The sequence below is a fragment of the Vitis vinifera genome, chromosome 8 (assembly GCF_030704535.1).
Source record: "Vitis vinifera cultivar Pinot Noir 40024 chromosome 8, ASM3070453v1".
In the NCBI taxonomy this organism is placed as follows: domain Eukaryota; kingdom Viridiplantae; phylum Streptophyta; class Magnoliopsida; order Vitales; family Vitaceae; genus Vitis; species Vitis vinifera.
Window position 1 is genome coordinate 11147018 of NC_081812.1, and position 22641 is coordinate 11169658.

At 35.5% G+C, this 22641-nt stretch overlaps 2 protein-coding genes across 3 annotated transcripts in view; both read right to left on the reverse strand.

The window, feature by feature from the left end:
- Positions 1 to 341: 341 nt before the first annotated feature.
- On the reverse strand, positions 342 to 1214 carry LOC100243123 (uncharacterized). The gene is made up of 2 exons (XM_010655120.1): positions 1145 to 1214; positions 342 to 1057 (listed from the first exon to the last, which is right to left on the reverse strand). Exons 1-2 carry the CDS (start codon positions 1212 to 1214, stop codon positions 342 to 344), a joined length of 786 nt encoding a protein of 261 aa, XP_010653422.1.
- A 7495-nt stretch (positions 1215 to 8709) lies between these two features.
- Positions 8710 to 22641, reverse strand: part of LOC100265424 (uncharacterized) — a 30841-nt gene continuing 16909 nt past the window's right edge. The window contains exons 15-24 of one of the 2 annotated variants that reach the window (XM_002265815.4): positions 21705 to 21949; positions 20381 to 20449; positions 20227 to 20291; positions 19853 to 20022; positions 19362 to 19440; positions 11906 to 12161; positions 11450 to 11495; positions 9750 to 9858; positions 9149 to 9211; positions 8710 to 9027 (exon numbers count right to left, since the gene is read on the reverse strand). In XM_002265815.4, the coding sequence (XP_002265851.1) occupies positions 8947 to 9027; positions 9149 to 9211; positions 9750 to 9858; positions 11450 to 11495; positions 11906 to 12161; positions 19362 to 19440; positions 19853 to 20022; positions 20227 to 20291; positions 20381 to 20449; positions 21705 to 21949 (1183 nt within the window). In that variant the 3' untranslated portion in view covers positions 8710 to 8946. Of the gene's footprint in view, positions 9028 to 9148; positions 9212 to 9749; positions 9859 to 11449; positions 11496 to 11800; positions 11826 to 11886; positions 12162 to 19361; positions 19441 to 19852; positions 20023 to 20226; positions 20292 to 20380; positions 20450 to 21704; positions 21950 to 22641 lie in introns of those variants that run through there. The other variant, XM_010655068.3, reaches the window with a different exon arrangement.

The window sequence follows — 22641 nt, forward strand, 5'->3', positions numbered from 1 at the left end:
ACATTCCATATATCATAAACCCTAAAACGGAGCATATATATATAGCTTAACCTTAAAAGAGACATGTGGCACCTTCTAATTGGTCACTTATTCCCAAAAACTACTTAAGATAACTAAAAAAATAATAAAGATATAATTTCCAAATGCTTGGGGCACTTTTTGGGTTGGAGAAGTGTCAAAATGCATCAAATCCCGAGAATTTGCAATTGGTGTAAATAGGAGTGGCCATGTCCAAATCAATTTTGACATGAAAAGTTGCAAAACTCATAACCAATGTGTCAATTCGGAATTCATTTCAAGTTGTTGGATCAAAATTTTCAACATGATTTCGACTTGTTTGCTCAAATGGATTTTCCATCCTGTTTGCTCCTTTCTTCTATCAAATGAAATTTACTAAACATAGTGGACCGGAGAGGGCTAAAATTGGAGTACAAACCAGCAATTGTCCCAGAACCCACTGCAAAAGCCATGCAGATACTGACTACAACAGTAGGACGGTTGTGTCTATTGAATCCCAAATTAAGGCCACATAGGACGTATTGAGCAATGCAATTCAAATTGAGAAGAAGAACAACAACCATCATGTGGCCCCATTCATGGGGTTTCTGGGTGCCATTCTTACAGTATTCTTTTCTCAATCTGGAGATGTCCTTGGGCTTCCACCTACACAAAAGTATTAGGTAGTGGAGCCTCTGTGGGTGTTGATACAAACTCATTAGAGTAAAGAGAGCATTTAGGATTTGATTATTCACCTCAACCCATGCATCTCTCTGATCTTTCTCTGGCAGGACTCTGTTTAACATTCCTGTCACTATGAGAACAAGCAGTAGTCCTGACATGGCAACACAAATTTTCCCTAAAAGAAAGGCAATGTTAAACAGACTCCTGATCCATTCTCTGCACCTTTTGCACATAGAATCACGATTGGTTTTTCGAGGACGAACCACATTGGAATGTTCCGGGAGATCTTCATTGTGGGTAGAAGGCATTGAACGTGAGATTTCATGCCTATCCTCTTCAACCTCCTGCAAATTCGCTGATGGGGGTGCTAACCTACCTGTGGAACTGAATTGTAAGGACTACAATCTTATAGAAACTATAGTAAGAGCATTTGGGGATGTTGGAATGGTAAGAGCATCCTCACCTTTGGCTTTATAACCACTAGAGCTTGCACCTAACCATAACTCTTCCTCACGATTACTAGTTGAAGCCATGCTACCCAAGATTCAGCTTTCTTTATTAAAGAACAAATAAATAAATCTGATTTTCTGTGCTGTGACACCAATCACTGATGAATTCCAGAGTACTAAGCCACACTGAACCTCAGTCATTAAGGCCAAAGGCATTGTTCATTGTCAGACTCCCTGAAAAACTGTAAGTAAACAACCATAATGAAATCAACTCTTGTGATGAACCAAGAAAATTACAATGCTTCTTCTAAAACTTATAACCAGCCCATCAAGAAGAAAAAAAATTACTCCACCATTCCAGAATTTTCAGTTGCCAGTTGCCACCCAAATTTCAAGAAAAAAAAAGAAAAAAATAATAAATTCACTTCCACACTAAAAAATTCCAAATCTTCTATCAGAAAGAAACAATACATCTGAAGAAAGTTTAATGGTAATCCCAAAATGAGAAATTCAGAAAAGACCCGATATCAAATTTTATGGAAACCAATACAAGTAATCAATCAAACTAAAAAATGAAACACATAGTGAAGTTCCAATCTAGTTAGGAAAAAAAAAAAAAGGTTTACCACTCATGGTCTCCAAGACTCTGATACAAATCATGGGTTTTTTTGAAGGCTCAATAAAACCTATGCTTCTCCAGAAGGTCTCTTCAACCTCTTGCAAAAGTCAAGACAGTTCTCAACCTCAGTGTTTCTGCTACTTATATATCAAAAATCTCAATCATTGATCTACTTTTTCTTTCCTAAAATGCCTATTTTGCTTCTTCAACAATTAATCATTTTCTATCCTCCATTTTTCTACTCTTAAGTATGGCATGCTCATCTAGGTTTCCTTAAGCAAAATAACCATACTAGATGTAATTACTCTTGTTCAATTCTCTAATAATTGATCATTTTACATAATCTATTTTTTGTAGCTTTGGTACATTAGTGATGTAAAAGATATGTCTACTTTCTTTTACCTAAAATATTCATATCAAAATAAGTATTTCTTTGGTTATACATTTTTTTTATCATTACTTGGTGGAACATTTAATTTTTTCAACCCAAAATGTATTTTTTTTATTCCCATTTTCCTTTTAAAAAAAATATTAATTTGTGCATGTTGGGCGGGATCTTTTCCTAACCCCAAATACCTAATAATTATTTTAATATTTATATTTTGCAATCTAGGAAAAAAAAAAAAAGAAGAAGCGTGTTTACTCTTCCTTACCTAAATAATCATATTACAATAATTATCTTCATTCCTATGCTCTCAAACAATTAATCAATTTATATCACCAATGTTTCTACCATTAATTTGACAACCTAAGAATTGCTATCTTAACATGTTTACTTTTCCTTACCCTAAATGCTCATATTTCAATAATTATTTTCATTCATATCCTTCTTAAACAATTAATCATTTTATACTACCCATTTTTCTACCTTTAATTTGGTAGCTCAATAATTGTTATCTTAAGGTGTCTACTTTTTCTTACCCTAAATACTTATATGTCAATAATTATTTTATTTGTGACTCCTTAAAGAATTGATCATTTTACATCACCCATTTTCTACCTTAAATTTAATAAATCTAATAATTGTTGTCTTCTCAAATAAATTTTCTTTACAAATTGGTATCCTCAAAGCAATTTTCATTTTTCCTTTGTAACTATTAATAATTATTATCGGCCTCTATAATTATTTTTCTTCTATTTTTCTTATCATCTACACTTTTTCTTCCTTAAACTTTTATAACTACTAATTTATCCTTCCCAAAATTATTTCTTCAACTTTTATAACTTCCCACTTATTACCTCTCTAGTTCTTCTACAAAGAATGTTCTTAGTCAAAAGTTTTTGCAAGGATGATCAATAGAATTTTGATATAATAAAATAAGTAATTGCAATTTAATGATTTTCATTGAGTGAATATAGGCAAGACGAACCTATAATACAAATAAATTAGGAAGGAAGAGCTTAATGGAATTTTCAACAAGAAGCATAAATTTTTTAAAATTACTTGCAAGTTAGGCCTAGGTTTAATCAACATAATTGCATAATTTCAAAATTCACTATTGTCTAATTTTTCTAAATGATAAGCATTGTTCTTTTTCTTGAAAAGTAATGTGTTATGGAGTATATCTTATAATTTTTAGAAACTAGGAACTTGTTGAAAGAGTTTTGGATTTAAAAGGATTTCAAAAATAAATTAGGCACCAAAGTATTATAAAGTGCAATAAGCATGGAACTCTCAAAAGCATAGGATTTTTTATTGTATGTATTTTCTTGGGCATCGATTGACCATGTAGCTGATCGATTACATTATTCCCAAGGATAAAAATATCGGTAATTATGGATATATCGATACTTCGATTTTACAGATATATTGAAGATATATCGATAGATATTTTGGACAAAAAAATTCAATAGGCCTAAAATTGATCAAAACTCATAAAAACGTAAGAAAAACCTCATAGCAATGTAATTAAAAGTATAATAGATATTTTAATGTTGTTTGTTGAAGAATTTGATATATGTATGATATGATTTACGATATTAGATGTAATTATATCATATTAGTCAATAAGAAATATTAATTTTATAATTGTATACTCATTATGAAGCTACATGAAATACTTGATTTCATTAAATATCAATAATTTGTACATATTACATTGCAATGACCCTTTAGTATCAAAATGAGGATTGATGTGGTTTAATGGAATTGGTAGATGAAGGAATCATGTCTTATTGTTGGAGACAATATTGGTACCAACTCTATAAGTCTTGATAATATTGGTTTAAAATTCTAACATGTCATGCATATATCTCTTGAGTCTTACCCATTGCCTCTATATTGATAAGATACTTGAGGTTCACCCATGTGTTCATGTTAAATCCTCTTTCCATCTGATATGGAACTTGGTATGACATTTGTGCAGAAGTGGAGTAACTCAACATACCATACTCTTCATCGGTTGAACTTAAAGGTTGATCATAACTCATTACATAAGGAGGACAGAAGTTAGCCTCATTCGAGGAGTCATTTAATTGAGTCCCTATACTCATAGATTCAAAAGTCCCTGAAAGTAACTCCTCGTTATATGGTGTCATTGTTCATTCTCTTCCTTTATAGGGCTTTTCAATAACTCCTATGCCTCGACTAGCTCTTCTAGAGCCAAGGTCTTCATCCTATGTGTAGTGCGTGAAATCATTTTCATAGGTAAATTGGTTTATTGGATATTGACTTTGTTAGCCTTCCCCAATATCTCATCTTGCATTATCACCTCTATCATTAGTTCAACCTCTTGAACCATTATAACTAGAAGTAGAAGTACCAACAATGTTAGGTCTACTACTTTGGCTAACACTTGTGGAGTCAACCTCTTTGCGGGAATTCAATGCCGCCTGAAATGAATTCTTGATATCTTTGCTAAAACTTTCAGAGTGAACTTCTTCGGACAACACACATTCAACATTAACTCCAAATTCTCAAGCATGAATGGCAATTTGTGGATCAAGATTTCCAACTTCATCATCCAAGTGTATAGGCCTGACCTATTGGAACAATTGATTATCTTCTTCTTCACCCATCTCGACTCAAATGTTAAGAAGATCAAAGCAATCTTTTTCGACAACTTGATCATTTTCTATCTCCATATCATGTAACTTTAGCTTCATATTATAATACCAAAAAACTAATTTCTCTAGTCGGGGGTAAGCCAAACGATTTTGCTGTTTTGTGTGGATGAGAGTGAACGTGCTCCAATTTCTCTCATAGACAGAAGATGACACATTTTGTGAGAGAACTTTGATGGCCAACTTCCTTAATGTAGGTGTTTGATTCTCATACATGAACCACCATTCAGCTGTAACCAAATTCATAATTATATAAATACTTATGTGGTGAATTTACAATAATGATAATCAAATTTTTTTTTCTATAAATACTCATTGGGCACCATGGTTGACCTTGCTACAATCGTCACTCGATCACCGAATCATTTCTTTGCATCTCAAAAAAACACAAGCTATGTATTCATCATTTAATTTGTTAATATCATGTTTGTTAGTAAACATTCAAATAAATTGATGAATGAAATTATTATTTTATTAAATTGAGTAAAACAATTTTTTTTTTTTATTATCTCATTTCCAAATTGACCAAGTGATTCAATAGTTGAGTCTAATTTTGCAAAAATGTCATGAACCACTTGAAGTAGTTTCAGATTACTACCAACTCCACATCTATATTGAAATCTTGGATTCAAGAAGTATGCTATAATAAAATTAAGTAGATTTAGTATTTTATAAGAAGAAATTAAATAAATTAAGACTAAAAACTTATAAAGTTAGATAATGCTTAAGTACCTACTACATGAAGTGGATGTCTTAGTGTTTTCTCCCAATGATATTTTATTATTTTGAAGATCCAATCTCCAGCTCCTTGACGAATGAGGTTTTCTTTCATCACGTGCACAAGCTCATACACAAACGACATTGTGGGAATAACTTCAGAATCCATAAGTCGAAGTACCACGTATATGACTCCTATAATGAAACTATATTTGTCACTTTGTCCCAATTCGAATGGTCAAACATCAATTGCTCTAAATCTCATCCAATATTTATCTGACTGAGCTTATGTTGTTCCCATTCATCACTCATAAACAATCTTTTTAAATCACTGCATGCAAACTCCCAATGAACTGACATCTATAATATAACAAGGTAGTGTTATTATTTTTCAAGATTATCTTTCTAATCCTTAAATTATAGATCTCACTTATTATGTAATCAATTGACATATTGTAACTCCAAGGAGCATATATTAAATTTCAACTAAATAAAATGTTATGATCATAATTTTCTAGATGACATGTCCTTTGGATTATCCTAGAGGACACACTAATTCAATCTTATGAGATATCATGGTACATCCATTGAGAATACCTATTACCACTAGCCTCTATCAACAGTGACCCAATCTATATGGATATGTGACCACCTTAGGGTCTTACCCATATGTCAAAGCCTCCTATTGACTTTGGGATAAACTCAACTCTCAAGATTGAGAGCCCATGAAGTATAATAGTTTGGTGAATCATAACAATCAATTAACTTATGTTATGATTCATTGTAGGTTATGTCCAATATGTAACTATACACACTAGGGCACTATATATGGGGAACTCATCCCAGTGACTAAGACAATTTATCCCTCCTATTAAGAGATAGTGCACTACAGTTATTACTGAATTGCCAAAATCCATTAACTCACTATGAACAATTTATGTACTTACAAGGAACCTATGACTTATATCCTCTATACAACTCCTAATGCACTTAAGATATGTACAATATAAGATATATGGGCATGTATGCTCAAACAACCAATTAATGCATATAGAATAATAAATAAGAAACCAAGAAACATAAATAAATAAATTGATAAATTAATCTCAATTTGTTACATCATGTTATGTTTTATAAGGCTCAATTCAAATAGTTACACATTGGATAGAACCTATGGTGAGTCATGACATAAGACTATCAAGTAGTCATAACTTCACCAAGTTGTTATGTTGTATTGTCTTTTAAACTTAAAAGAATACTAAACTTGTGTCAAAATTAGAAGCAACCTTGACCTATAAGTGAGATCCTAAAATAGTCTTATATTCTTTATGAATTGGGTTATTGTTGATGGAAGTTGGTTGCAACAAGTATTCTCAATAGACAAACCATGATATCTCATGGACTTTGAAATGGTATGTCACTTTGGGTGATCTTAAAGACATGCGATTAGAAAATTTATGGTCGTAGTAATTTTTTAGTAGAATTTGACATGTGCTCTTTCTAAGCTAAGACATGTCAATTGATCACATAATAGGAGGATATATAACTCAAGGATGGTAGAAGTAATCTTAAGTGATCCTCGCTTGATATTATATACATTGATGACATAGTTTATGAAGATTGGATTGGTTCTTGGTTCACTTATGTGCATAAGGGCATTTTAATAATTATGTAAGGTTGCATAGGAGTTAGCGAACAATGTCTTTAAAATGGGTTAATTGATTAATTGAAGTCATATTGTGTTAAATAATTAATTAGAACCCTTTTTAGGCTAAATTAAGCAACACAAGTTCAAAATAAGCTCAAGTTACTTAAACCCAATGAGAAGCCTAAAAATACCTCATTTAAGGATTAGGGCTTCAAGCTTTTAAATTTCTATCAATCTCTTTTATGCTTCTCAGAGAAAACCCTAGCCTCCACTTTCTAGATTTTCACCATTTTTGTGCCAAGGTTCAAGGAGTCGTCATAAGACGAAAGATCAATGGTTTGTGAGACCATCTTCAACTACCAGTTTGTGAGATCATCTTCAACTACCTGAACATTTAATGACATTCTTCACTATAAGGAATCAATTTGGGAACATTCAAATCTTGGTAAGCACCCCTAATTTATAATACTAGATCTACATTTTGTTTTAAAATCAATTGTTTCCATTGTGCATAGGATCTAGTAGTGTTTGGAATATTAGCATGTAGCTAACGAGATTTAGGGTATGGGAACAAAGTTATTTGAAATTCCCATTGTATTTGTCTTTATAATATTTTCATTGGTTAGATCTAAAGTCCTTAGGATTGTAGTAGCATGCATCCTATGATCCAGGGCTTGGAATAGAGTAATCCAAGTACTCCAACAAATGCATATGACTAGGAGTTATGCCAGAACAAGCTTCCAAAGTCAAAGGCTCTTCCTTGGATTTAACATAATGATTTCATTTAAAACCTTAGGTGGTGTTTGTTTTTTTACTTAATTCTAAATAGAACTTTAATGCTTAATAGTGTTAAATATTATGTTGTTTGTTTTTGTAGTATTTTATTTCTATTTAGTATTAAAAAGTAAAAAAAAAAAAAACCAATATGTTATTTTTTCTATTTAGAAAAAACTATATATTTTAGTTTTTTCTATTTAGTAAAAAATTTATAATAAGTCATGAAAAAATAGAAAAACAAACAACCTAAATTTTGAAAATAAATTGCTTTCAGCAAAAAACCAAAAAAATAAACACCACCTTAGTCTTTGGATGAAATATTTTATTTTGTGAGGCCAAGTCTTTTCTCAAGCTCTTAATTTCTAGAGCTTTACTTTTATCAACAATGTATATAGTTATGATCATTCTCTAAAATTTACCTTTTTGAATAAGTCATCTTCTTCACTTTTCAAGATAAAGACTTCATAAGCAAATTAGCATTTTCTTATTTAAGTGAAGTTATCCAACGCTCAAGTGTTTGAAAGTTAGATTACTAGAATTGCTAGTTTGTAGAGTTCCTATTTTTCCGTATTTTAGCAAACTTATTTTGGAAATTTAAGATTTTGCAAATAGTCCAAGTCCAAGTCCCCATGTTTTAGCAAACTTGTTTTGGAAATTTGAGGTTTTTAAGGAATTAAAAATTGAGCATTTTGAATTTAATTGAAAAATGGATTTTGGGATCGACTACTCAATCGCTTTGATCAGGCGCTCAAGTGTAGGCGCATATGGCCTGATATACACATTTTGTGTATATAAATTTGGGCAGGAGGGTCCATAAAACTTCTGGGCCGGATCTTGCACATGATCCCTTCATTGCGTCAGGGCAACCAACCCTGATTCAACATTTGCACAAGTTTTTTCTTTTTCTATTTTTAAATAAATTTTGCAAGCCCAAAACGATGTTCCAAACCACAATGTTATTTTATCAAGACATTGATGTCCTTCAAATACTTCTATATGAACCTCTCTGAACCCAGATCAAGCAAGGTACGGAAGAACCGATGAGGATACATTGGAGGTTCCTCTGCCAGTGCCTGTGATGTATAGAACAAATATCAAACAGGTTAGGAGTCACTGGCAACTAGTACTTTTCTGAGTGTGTTCCATAAGAATCATTGAAAGACCATCATGGAGAAAGGAGATATCATTCATTACCTGATGAATCAAAACAGTGGAAGGCGTCATTCCGGGCACGGTATTAACCTCAATAATCAGAACCTGAAAAAATAATCAAATCAACCAGAAACCCAGATATCATTTCCAAAAGTAGATATTGCTTGAATCTAGAATGAAGAAGTAATTAATCACAGCAGCTACACCAAATAGAATGGAGGATGCATCTGAAAATCAGCTTTACCCAAAACAGGAACACTGGCATCAAGATTAAATCAGCCAGCATCCTGTGTTTGCATGGAGATTTCCAGACACCACAAGCCAATAATTTTTACCTACATCTCTGAATAAAGTCTCTAAAACACAATATATAACTTCTAAAATCAACACAACTGTATGTATATGGAAGATTGAAGAAATGCATCCATCCATCCAAACACTTGGCATTGTGAAAAACAGGGAAACGAATTTCAGTACTCATCATTATTTGGCATTGCCAAGAATCTGGTTATGGATGAGTGTGCAGGAAAATACATTCTTTGTTTAACATAAATAAAACAATAAGCATAATACTTGCTCATGTTAGTGATCTATCAAAAGAAAAGGAGAAGGTGCATCCTCTGATATGAAGGAGCCTACATACCTCTCCACTGTCAACATTAACAAATGCATCAATACGTGAAAATCCTTCTAATTGCAGAGTGTTTGCTATTAGTTCAATACGTTGCTTACAACTTTCCAAAGCTGCCTTACTGTTTCAAGAAAAGGGAAAAAGAAAAAAAACATTAACAAAAACATAGAATGAAGAAATAAATGTTGTGTATAAGTAAGACCCGGTGTGAAGGCTAATGCATTTTGAAACACAGTAACTAATAAAGTTTCTGATCAAAAGTTCTATTGTAAACAAATCTAGTTTTGCTCTTAAGTATCATGTGGGAAAATGAAAATTACATGTCTAATAAAAGTCCTCCAATTCAAATGGAAAAAGCTACTGGATATGAGCTAGAGGCATCAAAATTATCCAGCAAAGGAGAAATCACAAATGCAACTTCAATACTCCCTAGTGTAACAATTTTTCTTTAAACCAAAAAAAAAAAAAAAAAAAAAACAAAGAGAGAGCGAGAATTACTTTAAATAATAAAGTCATCTTTTTAATCTGTTATTTCATATGAACCCAAACTAAAATGTAACAGAAAGATTGACAAGTCAACCAAAGAATTACAGCTATGGTTCAAAGTCGTGGTATTGGTTGCTGATTTGGCAGGTTTGGTAAGCGCTTTCAGTACAAGGCAACACAGAATATGTTAGTTAAAAAGCTCAAAAAACTCTTCAAAAAAATGAAAGTTTAAGAAAAATATTTACAATTAGATTGACTCAACAAATTGACAAATAAAAATTAATCATATTAGACACTATCTAAATTGGTTTATGATGGTGTTAGGAATTAAAAATTCTTAAAACATCATTATACCCCATTTTATACCTCATACCATTTTGATAATTGGTATATCTTGAAAATAAAAAATGAAAATAATAGATAAGTGATTGATAAAAATCAAATCAAATCAATTTGAATTTTTGGTTCTATCTCATATATTGAGACATCTTTTCTCGAATGATTAGGGAATCTTTGAGAAATGTAGAGAATTTTTTTATTTATTTTTTCCATTTTCAATGTATCCAAGTCATGGTGTTGTGACTCTGAATTGTCCCACAAATTGACTGAGTCAAGTGATTTATACCCGAGTTGGAGCCAAGTGATTGCTGAACTGTGTCATACCACCTCAGATATTGGACAGTGCAGCTGTGGCTGGGTTGGATACAACTTGGCTGATACTTTGAACCATAATTACAGACCCTACTGGATTATTTACTTTCAATACAAACATGGAATACACATCCAGTTAAATGGAAACTTCAAAAATATCATACTAAAGAAGGGAAAAACCAGATTAACATTTAATCAATATGACTGTGCAAACATCGGTAACATTGTTCTAGACCTATATAATTTTTCTCTAAAAGGCACTCAATGAAATTAATTTGAAGAATTCATTTTTCATTTTCTCTTTATTGTCATCAACAACAATAAAATTATAAGACTCAAGACATTACTATTTCCAAAATGTATACAATGATCCAAAAGACATTAACAGCAGAAAATGTAGATCCTTTTTATCTAAAACTCTAAAAGAAAAGGATTCTCAACTTTGTCAACCTACTGACGCCTTTAGAAAAAATAATGTGAAAGAATTACCATGTTGGAAGCATATGATATTACAGAACAGAATGCTGATCATCATAAAAGGACTTAAATTTATGAAGTAAGGATTCTGAACAGACCTGATTATTGATAATGGGGGTGGAGTCAGATTGATGCCAGTTCCACCTGTTAAGCAAGTAATATCTACATTAAGAGATCTTTAACTACAAAAAGCAAGCAATTCAAACATCTGAACTGAAGGAACAATGAAGAAACTTACAAAAAAGGTGCTCTTATAGTCATACAGAAACAATGAAACTAATACCATGTCTACATGTCTCCAGTATATGTCAGAAGTCAAAATTAATGTTGTCATGTTACTGCACCACACGTGAGTGTTCAGTGAAATTTGGTAGGGGCAGTAGCATTGAAATTCAGGATTTAAAAATTGTGATCCCTCATGGGTCCAGGTATGTGTCACTTAGGATTCAAAATCCATATTCTGCTTATATTTTTCTAAAAAATTTCCCAAGTACCAAAACAGATAGATCAAGCTGTTATAAATGCAAGCGATAACCGAAAACAAAGTAGATTACCTTGGAATTTCTCCTCAAGAGATAAAATATCACCACTTTCCTTCACAGTAACACTAGGAGTCAATGAGTGCATAGATCCGCGCTTTCCTACAACACCAACAGTTACTTCAACCCATCTACTATGTCCTTCCCAGATGAGGCGATTTGCAGTATCATTCACAGCATTAGATGAAACAATTATCTCATCTGTCTCAATAAAAGGTTCAAAGATTAAGAGCTCTGGGGGAGGGCTTGGCATCTCAATCACCCCATGTGCCTATAATTGATAAAATAGAATATAAATAGTAAGAACATCAAAGTAAAAATGTGAAAACTCAATAATTACTGCATAAAGGAGAAATGATTCCATACTTCAACATCTTTTTGGCAACAATTAAATGACAAGAACACTTAATGTGTCAGAAGGAGAAGAACAGTATAAGAAAAGGATCTAAATATTTCAGGTAAATGGAGGAAAACATCATAATAAATAAAACCAATTATTTGATGGGTGTCTAGGAAATCAGAAGAAAATTACTCAGATTTGAACTCAGAAGTAACTGGAAGATTGTCAATGAAAATACTTTAACAGATAACACTTAAAGATAACTTAATCAAAGAACCCTCTCACTGTTTCATTCTTTTTTCTTCATCCAATCAAATTGGTGTAGTGTTCATATTAGTCAGCCAACAGCAAAGCTCAGCTTTATTTGCATTCAATACAAGTAATGACACGATGTATGTTTTTCAGATTTAAACCAGTAACAATTACATGAAAAATGATTCAAGCTATAATTCGCAGACATGGAAACAGGTCAACCTTTCAACATCAATCCCAAGAGTTGAATCAGAACTCAGAAAGATCTCAAGGTCCTAAAAAACTAGACATAGAGCATGGATGTATGGATGTGGCTGTGAATTCAATTAATATAGGCATTCACATTGATCAATTTGCTTGGGCAGTTATATGCATAGAAAAACCATGAAAAATGACATTATAAAGTGTTGAGAGAGAGAGAGAAAGGAGAAAAACCTTAATTCTCATTCATGTAAAATGTGCACTTACAATTGAGAGATATATATATATATATACAAGGCTAGGAGTCCTAACTACCATACATGTGACCTATATTAACAAGGAAAGATAATATACTATAAATACATTATATTCAACACTCCCCCTCAAGCTGGAGCATATACGTCATATGCACCAAGCTTGTTACAAATATATTTAATCCTAGGACCTCTGAGAGATTTAGTGAAGATGTCTGCTAGTTGATCATTTGAATTAACAAAACTTGTAGCAACACATCCTGATGCGATCTTCTCTCTAATGAAATGACAGTCAACTTCAATATGCTTGGTCCTTTCATGAAAGACTGGATTGGATGCAATATGTAATGCGGCCTGGTTATCACAGATGAGTTTCATCTGTTCATCCTTTCCAAATCTCAACTCCCGAAGAAGATGTCTCAATCATATGAGTTCACATGTTGCTAAAGCCATAGCTCGATACTCGGCTTCAGCGCTAGATCTGGCCATTACATCTTGTTTCTTACTCTTCCAAGATATTAGATTACCTCCAATAAAAACACAGTACCCTGAAGTGGAACGTCTATCTGTGGGTGAGCCAGCCCAATCTGCATCTGTGTAACCAACAACTTGAGTATGACCTCTGTTATCGTACAATACACCTTGGCCTGGTGTACTTTTGATATATCGAAGAATGCGGATTACGGCATCCCAATGGCTATCACATGGTGACTGTAGGAATTGACTAACAACACTCACAGGAAAAGAAATGTCTGGACGAGTAATGGTGAGATAGTTCAATTTACCTACGAGCCGTCGATATCTCCCGGGGTCTCCTAAAGGCTCCCCCTGTCCTGGTACAAGTTTGACATTCGGATCCATAGGTGTGTCTACTGGTTTACAGTCTAACATACCGGTTTCTTCCAGGATGTCTAAAGCATACTTCATTTGGGAAAGGACCACACCAGAACTGGATTAAACTATCTCAATTCCCAAGAAATACTTGAGTTTCCCCAAGTCTTTGGTCTGAAAGTGGGTAAAAAGATGTTGCTTTAGTTTCTGAATACCATCCTTGATTACTGCCTGTAATGACGATGTCGTCCACATAAACAACCAGATAAATACACTGCCCCAAGGAGTTATGATGATAAAAAACTGAATGGTCTGCTGTACTGCAAAACATGCCAAACTCTTGAACAACAGAACTAAAACGGCTAAACCATGCTCGAAGAGATTGTTTCAAGCCATATAGAGAACGGCGTAACCTGCATACTAAACCAGACTCCCCCTGAGCAACAAAACCAGGAGGTTGCTCCATATAAACTTCCTCGGCAAGATCACCATGAAGGAAGACATTTTTAATATCCAACTGATAAAGAGGCCAAGAACACATAGCAGCCATGGAGAGAAGCAAGCGGACAGAAGCAATCTTGGCAACAGGGGAGAATGTGTCACCATAATCAGAACCATAAACTTGAGTATAGCCTTTAGCAACTAAGCGGGCCTTAAGGCGATCAACCTGACCATCAGGACCAACCTTAACTGCATAGACCCAACGACAACCAACTGTAGATTTACCAGAGGGTAAAACAACAAGATCCCAAGTGCCATTAGAGTGCAAAGCAGTCATTTCATCCACCATTGCCTGTCGCCAGCCTGGATGGGAAAGAGCTTCATGGGTGCTCTTTGGAAGAGAAACAGAGGATATAGCAGAAACAAAAGCAGAATAGGGTGAAGATAATCGATGATAACTCAAAAAATTGTAAATAGGATGAGGATTACGAGTAGAGCGAGTACCTTTCCGAACAGCAATGGGTAAGTCATTAGGAGAAGGCAGAGCCGGGGCAGGTGAAGCCGAAGGGATAGGAAGTGAGTCAGCAGGTGCCTCAGGAAAAGGGAGAGGAGCAACGACACGAGGGCGACGATGATAAACCTGAAGTGGTCGAGGGGGCATAGCATCAGGTGGGGAGACAATGGGAATGGACAAGACTTCAGAAACAGGAAGAGACTCAGAAGTGGTGGAAAAGAATGGTGAGTCCTCAAAGAAGGTGACATCAGCGGAGATAAAGTATCGATGAGTCTCAAGGGAATAACAACGATAACCCTTCTGAAGTCTGGAATATCCCAAGAAGAGGCACTTCATGGCTTTGGCGGAAAGCTTGTCCTGTCCAGGAGTGAGAATATGAACAAAGCAAGTACAACCAAAGACACGAGGAGGAAGGAAATAAAGTGGTTGGTCAGGGAAGAGAAGGGAGTGAGGAATCTGATCGTGTAAGACAGAGGAGGGCATACGATTAATCAAATAACAAGCGGTAAGAACAGCATCCCCCCAAAAACGAAAAGGAACGTTACTATGGAGGAGGAGAGTACGAGCTGTCTCAACAAGATGTCGATTCTTGCGTTCAACTACCCCATTTTGTTGAGGAGTATGAGCATAAGAAGACTGATGAAGAATCCCATGATGAGACATAAACGAAGTAAATTGGGCTGAAAAATATTCCCTGGCATTGTCACTGCGTAACACACGAATAGAAATATTGAACTGGGTTTGGATTTCAGTATAAAATTTCTGGAAAATAGAGAATAACTCAGCTCGATTTTTCATTAAAAATAACCAAGTACATCGAGAATAGTCATCAATGAAAGTGACAAAATAATGAAATCCTAAAGTAGACGCAGTTCGACAAGGACCCCAAACATCAGTGTGGACAAGCTCAAAAGGAGACTTTGCCCTATTATTCAAACGCTTTGGGAACGAGACACGAGTATGTTTCCCAAGCTGACATGACTCACACGGAAGCGACGACAAAGTGGAAAAACGAGGAACCATCTTCTGGAACTTGGAGAGACTAGGGTGGCCCAGACGATTGTGAATGAGGAGAGGAGCATCAGTGGAAATGCAAACTGCAGGAGATGAATCTGAGGTGAGGTGAGGTGATAGAGGCCTTGAGACTCACGTCCTATGCCAATTGTCTTCCCCGTACTCCGGTCCTGCAAGGTCACAAATTTATCAGAAAAGGTAATAGAGCAATTAAGAGTACGAGTGATTTTGCTGATGGAAATAAGATTAAAAGGACATTCAGGAGTATAAAGGACAGAAGTGAGAGGTAGAGAAGGCAGAGGAAGGGCCAAACCAATACCTTTAGCCACAGTTTGAGAACCATTAGCTAAGGTAACAGTAAGTAAAGCAGAGGTAGTAGTAATAGAGGAGAAAAGATCCTTTGTTACCAGATAGGTGATCAGATGCTCCAGAATCTAGAATCCAGGGTCCAAGAGAAGATGTGTGGGTAAGGCAGGCAGAGGCATTACCAGGCTGGGCAACAGAGGCAATAGAAGCCTGAGATGTCTGAGATGCGGAGGAGTTCGGAGGCTGAGGCAGCGGAGAATCAGAGGACTGGGCCATATGGGCAGTGCGAGGAGGTCTTCCATGTAACTGATAGCAACGATCACGAGTATGGCCAAGTTTATTGCAATAGGTGCAATGAGGACGTTGGCCTCTACCTCAAGTACCACTGCGTCCTCCTCGAGAGGTAGTTTGAGAAACTAACACAGAAGAATCTGAAGCGCTATCAGATGGCAAAGTCTGAGTGGACGAGATACGGAGGAGGCGAGCAAACACATCATCCAAGGATAGAAATGATGAGCTACCAAGAATCTGATCACGAATAGGCTCAAGATCCGGACGGAGGCCAATAAGAGTAAGGACCATGAAGAACTTGTCAAGCTGTGTTTGTTGAGCCCCAACATCAGGAGTAAGAGGCATCACAGTCAAGAACTCCTCCTTAAGAGAGGCAATCTGACCAATATAAGTAGATAGATCCAAGTCTTGTTGGTTGATATGGACAATAGCAGAAGCCACCTTATAAAGACGCTGGATATCATTCGTGTATAATCCTTTAGCCTGAGTCCAAAATTTAAAACAAGTTTTATAGGCCTGAAGATGAAGAAGAATCTTGGGATCAACCGATTGCCATAATACACTACATAACTGTGCATCTATCTTCCTCCACTGTACGCGGTCAACCTCAGGGATATCTGCCTCCTGGGTAACCAAGTGATCCTCATAACCTTGACCCATGAACCAAAGTTCAATAGAGGCAGACCAGGAGAGATAATTCTCACTGCCAACCAATTTCTCTGAGGTAATCATAGGAGATCCAGAGATAACAGAGGTAAAGATCTGATTTTTGGTGGTCATATTCACGTATTTGGATTGAAGAGAGCCCTGGAGAGGAAGAGAAGCAGCACCCAAGCCGCGGAGATGGGGGGGAGCCTTGTCGGAGGTGGCCGGAATGGCAAGAAAGCCAAAAACAGGGAAAAAATGGAGATGCAGGGCTCGGGGAGGACTGCCGGAGGGCTAGAAGGCCAAGACGGCGCCGGACGAGCCTGGAGAGGTGTCGGAAGTGGCCGGAAAGTGAGCCATGCGCCGTCACTCGCCGGCGCGAGGGTGACAGTCCGGAGGAGAAGAGCGGCGCGTAGGGGCGCGTGAGATGCCGGTTTCCGATGGGGTTTCCACTGGCGTGTAGATCAGCCTCCGGCGTTTCGGAATATGTGGTCGTTTCCCGGAAAATAGGTTGCCGGAAAATTTCGCCGGAAAAGGTTGCCGGCGTGGTGGAGATCCGATGGCGATGAGGTTGTCCGGAGTGGTTCGGGAAGAGAATGAGGGGACCGGAGTGAAACACGGTCACTGGACGGTTTGCCGGAATTGATTACACGGCTAAACCGAAAAAAAGATTAGGTTTTCTCCTTTGGCTCTGATACCATGTTGAGAGAGAGAGAGAAAGGAGAAAAACCTTAATTCTCATTCATGTAAAATGTGCACTTACAATTGAGAGATATATATATATATATATACAAGGCTAGGAGTCCTAACTACCATACATGTGACCTATATTAACAAGGAAAGATAATATACTATAAATACATTATATTCAACATAAAGTAACAACCATGTAATAGATTTTGTAACACAGAAGCTTGACGAGTGACCAAAAGTTGATATTTTTCTAAGTAACCACACTGGTGATAAATACAGATACAGGGGGTTGTATTGGTGATGAATATAGATACAGGGTTATATCGACAATTTTGGGCATGCCAATTGTCAATAGACATGGTTCATGTGAGTTTTTGACACACCAATTGTTTTAGAACAATGTTCTTCATATCATAGGTTAAGTAGAAGATGGACCTTCTCCCATATAAATGCCACATCAATCTTTGGAAACATCAAACATCATAAAATTAAAATCACTATGAAGAGTTTTCATATAAAAATATCACCAAGCCTGTGTTTGTCTCAGAGAGAAAAGGGGTGTGGGGTGCGGGTGGGGGATTAGAGGAAGATTTCTATAAAATCAAATTGAGAGGGATAATCTATAATATTCAATTGTCTGCAAAAATTAAATTTTGGTAGACAATATGCTAGAGAGTGGTTGTCTAGAAGAATCAAACTTAGGTAGATATGGTGCTCCATCAGTGATAAAAACTAATGCCAGGTTGGAGAGAGGGAGATTGTTCAAAGAAAATCAAATTTTGGGTGGACAATGTGCTAGAGAGAGAGAGAGAGAGAGTATGTGTATAAAAATCAAACATCATGTGGACAATATGCCCTCTCAAGCATAACATCTAAGGACAAGGTGGGATCATAATGTGTTTAATTTATTCTGTCATTTTTTTAATAGGTGTGTTTAATTTTTTCTGTCATTCTTCATAGGAAAGTAGATATGTTGGTTCCATGCAACTAATGGAGGATGCATGTCCAAGGCTTAGCATAAACACCAAGGGAATCCCCAGAAAAGACAATTCAACAGAATAGAAGTGCAATCACTGCTAACTCTTCTATCACCCAGACATTTGATGCACTTGATATGAAACTCACTTATGCTGCAGTTAGTTAGGATTACTGTAAATGAGATTGAAGGAAAAACAGCAACCTTTCCATAAGATGGCAGTTTCCTTGTATACGAAGGGATGGAAATCACATTTTCCACAGAAAACACCAGATTACTAAATCTCGTGTATTTTGCTCAAAACTTTAACTTCCATGGGAAAAAATACAATAATCTTTCTTGGTCATCTGTTATTTAAAAGTGAAATGAAAGATCAATAACCTGTCTGGCCTAATTCAGTCATTCATGATTTAGAAGGTGGAAGTTACATGCATGTATAAGCCTCCATTCACGACAGGTTTTGCTCAAATGCACATAAATCATCACTTTTTTTTTCCACCAACCTAGTGGTACTTGTGTCCAATTTGCTCTAGGCACATGCTGATGTCTAAGTTGTTTCCCATTCTACAAAAATTGCAAGTAACATGCAGAGCATAGAGGCCCGAGAAACAATTATTTTATATAATATATTCTAAGATGAGAACATTTGTAAATTTATTTCTAGACAAAATGTTATGAAGAGTTTATCCATGCAAGCAGATTAGCTTATAGACCTTTGAGAGACTATTGGAAGGGATCCGAAGAAAGCACTCCTCCAATGCTTTTACATACACTGCAAGATCCTCCAGACAGCTGATCAAGAAAAAAAGGTTTATTACCATATGATTGAACAACAATAACAAAATTTTAAAATAGGCAACATGAATGAAAATAGATCAACAATAACAGAATTCTAAAATAGGCAGAGGTATCTGTGAGATAGGCCTTAAGCACATAACAAGTTGGCTGAGAATTTAACCACTCAATGACGTAAGCATAATGGCAATAAGCAAGAGGTATGAGCTAGCCATGATCTGCCATGTCTTTGTGACACCAGTCGAGCAGCTTCAGCACATAACATGCTTATTTCTCATAAAATGACATGCACAGAATGGCAATAAGCAAAGGCTATAAAAATACCAGAATCTTGCAACCCCAGTGGAGGTGCTTATTTCTCATACAATAGCATACACATAATGGCAATAAGCAAAGGATATAAACCTACCATAATCTTGCAACACCAGTGGAGCATCCATCTCTGGCCGGTTTAACACATAATGTTTCGGACTGAAGCTTTGAGGTCAAGTCATGCCATATATCATGTACAGGTGCATTGAGAAGATCCTCTTTTCTCAGCACTTTCTTATTTATAGTGAGAACTCCAAATTTTTCTAGCTGTTCATTTCCAGATATTATAATGATTTACCATGGGCAAAAATATTCAGAATAGACGACTGATGGTAGCTCCAAATAAAGCAATAACTAAGAGATTCTAAATGTATTTTCCATGATATTTTTATCAAAACCAATAATAATAAGGAGAAGTATCAAGAAAGCCTCATTTGTCTTTAAGGATATCATATTAATCAGTTACCATACATGATTGAGAGCAAGAGATGTTGCAACTTTGTCCATACAAATCTTCGAAGTCTCTACACCAGGACCTAAAATTCAAAAAGAAATAGCATATAAACAAATAATATATAACATGTGAAATTGGAGTCAACTAAACCAAGTATTAGTAAGAATGAACCTGTATAAGGAACTCCTCCAGCTTCGAGCAAAAATTGTAGTGTTCCGTCTTCTCCCATGCCTCCATGCACTGTAAATTCATCAGATAAAACTTACTTAACACTTGAACGCTAATCTCAGCTGCATGCAGGTTGATCAGATTCTTCTATTAATTTTTGGCATATAAAGTGAGTCAAATTCTAATTACCCCAGTATCTAACTATCTATGAAGACTTGAAGGGGAAGACTCAGAATCAACAACCACAAATAGATGAAAAGCCCATTACGTTCAGCCAATTAATAATTTATAAATTAATCTTAGCCTTCTCATCAGTTGCAGTAAAAGAAAATGTCAAAATCTAACTCTCAACATTTGACTAAAATTAGCTTTAATACAAGAATACAGAATAAACCATTCTAGAATACTCAAAACTGTCTAAATCGGTGAAGTAATCCTTGCACCAAATGGTACACTGAAAGATGAAACAACATTTATAAGCATCAGAAAGCCAAAGAGATAATGGAGATTCACTCATACAGCATCAGAGGATCTAAGAAACATTCCTGACCTTTTATTTACCTAATGATTCAAAGTACAAAAAATGTTCTAGTTGGTTTGATGTGATAGACTCGGAACCCCTGACAAAAGGAGTTACCCCAATTATTTTGTTTTAGTTCAATCTGTCTGTTTACAAGTTCACAATACAAGAGAATAATCAAATAGTTAGACATTATTTGAAAAAAAAAATATACCAATTGAAAATGTTAACTACAGATGGCATATACAAGCACTGAACCTAGTGCAGGCTACTTTTGCTGCAGAGCAAGTTACCATCATACAAATGAAAACATGATTTTTTTAGAACTGTCATATGGTGGGTAGTTCAACATGCTTGAATGCTTCAACATAATCTGTCAAAAAGACTATCAACATGAAAATCCCAGGCTTGGTAAGGGCATTGTATTTACAATATAAACACAACCAAAGATGATGATCCATGTTATCTGAATCTATTAATGCAGAGTGAACATAGTTATAATGGAACTGGTTGAACTTAAGACACCAATCTGCAAACATCCCAAGTAAGTGGTGGCCCTGTTTAATCATCCTCCTCAGTTTCCTGTTCAGAGATATGAATTACTCTTGAAAGGGTTCTTAAAACTATCTCTACAGTGCAAATACAGAGTGCATCCATCTTTGCAGCATTCACATACAAAAATTACAAAGGATAGGAATGGATCATTTTCGACATGCAAGTTGTGCCTTTACACAAAATAAACAATGAAAACACAAAATTGAATACGGGTGCTAAATCACTAGCAAGTACATGGATGAAAAATGGTACCTGCAATAAAAACCGTTGCCTGAACTTCCTTGGCTAGCTTGACCCACTGCTCCACTGAATATCTTACAGGTGGTTCATCAGCTAAATCAAATCCTGTAAACCAATGTTGTTTCTTCAAACCTTCCATGAGATCATTCATCACTTGATTCCGTAACTCAGATGTCAATGCAGCCCTATCAGGTTCAATTGCCTCGATGCAAGCAGCAAGAACTTCCTCTGTAGTATGTCTCAGCACAAGGGAATAACTGTATCCAAAAATCAAGAATATATTGGTAAATGAAAATATGGAAGGCAAAGAAGGATCACACCTCCTGATCAACATATGATTAATCAACTAATAAGACTTGTCAGCACAAAAGCTTCATAATTTCTATCTCAAGGCACACTATTTGAATATTATATCATTCATTATGAGTGAAACATTTTTAATGAGTACCCTTCATTATTGCATAATAAGATATCTAGGGTCCGCGGAAATGATAGATCTAACAATGAGTACAGAAAGCCAGAACCCAACAATACGACAAACCTGGAAATCTTCCCAGCAAGATGCAATTAGAACATTGGAAATGTTATGCTAGTAACTGCATCAGCAGTACCTCAAGGCCTACATCTTCAATTATATACTTCATGAAATGATAAACTGTTGCTGGCAGAGAACAAGAACAAATATCTAAATTAAAGCACACAACATTAAACTGGACTTACTTGAATCTGGGCCAGCCCCATTATCATGACTACAATCAAACAACAGATTGATCTGAATTGACCCAACACAAACTCCACTAATAGTCTAGAAATCAAGCTCTAGACCATCATGACCACCATGTTTACATTTCACTATTGCCAACCAGCCTATCTAGACCAGGAGTAATATGTTCCCAGCCCACTCAATCTAAGCTTTTGTCTATCTTTCACCTTGAGTTAAGTGAAATAA

What these genes read in the sequence shown, in the direction of transcription:
- LOC100243123 (XM_010655120.1), bottom strand. Translation starts at nt 1,214, where the DNA reads ATGGCTTCAACTAGTAATCGTGAGGAAGAGTTATGGTTAGGTGCAAGC. An exon ending in TAGTGGTTATAAAGCCAAAG is followed by an intron (nt 1,058 to 1,144) that starts GTGAGGATGCTC and finishes TCAGTTCCACAG; the next exon opens with GTAGGTTAGCACCCCCATCA.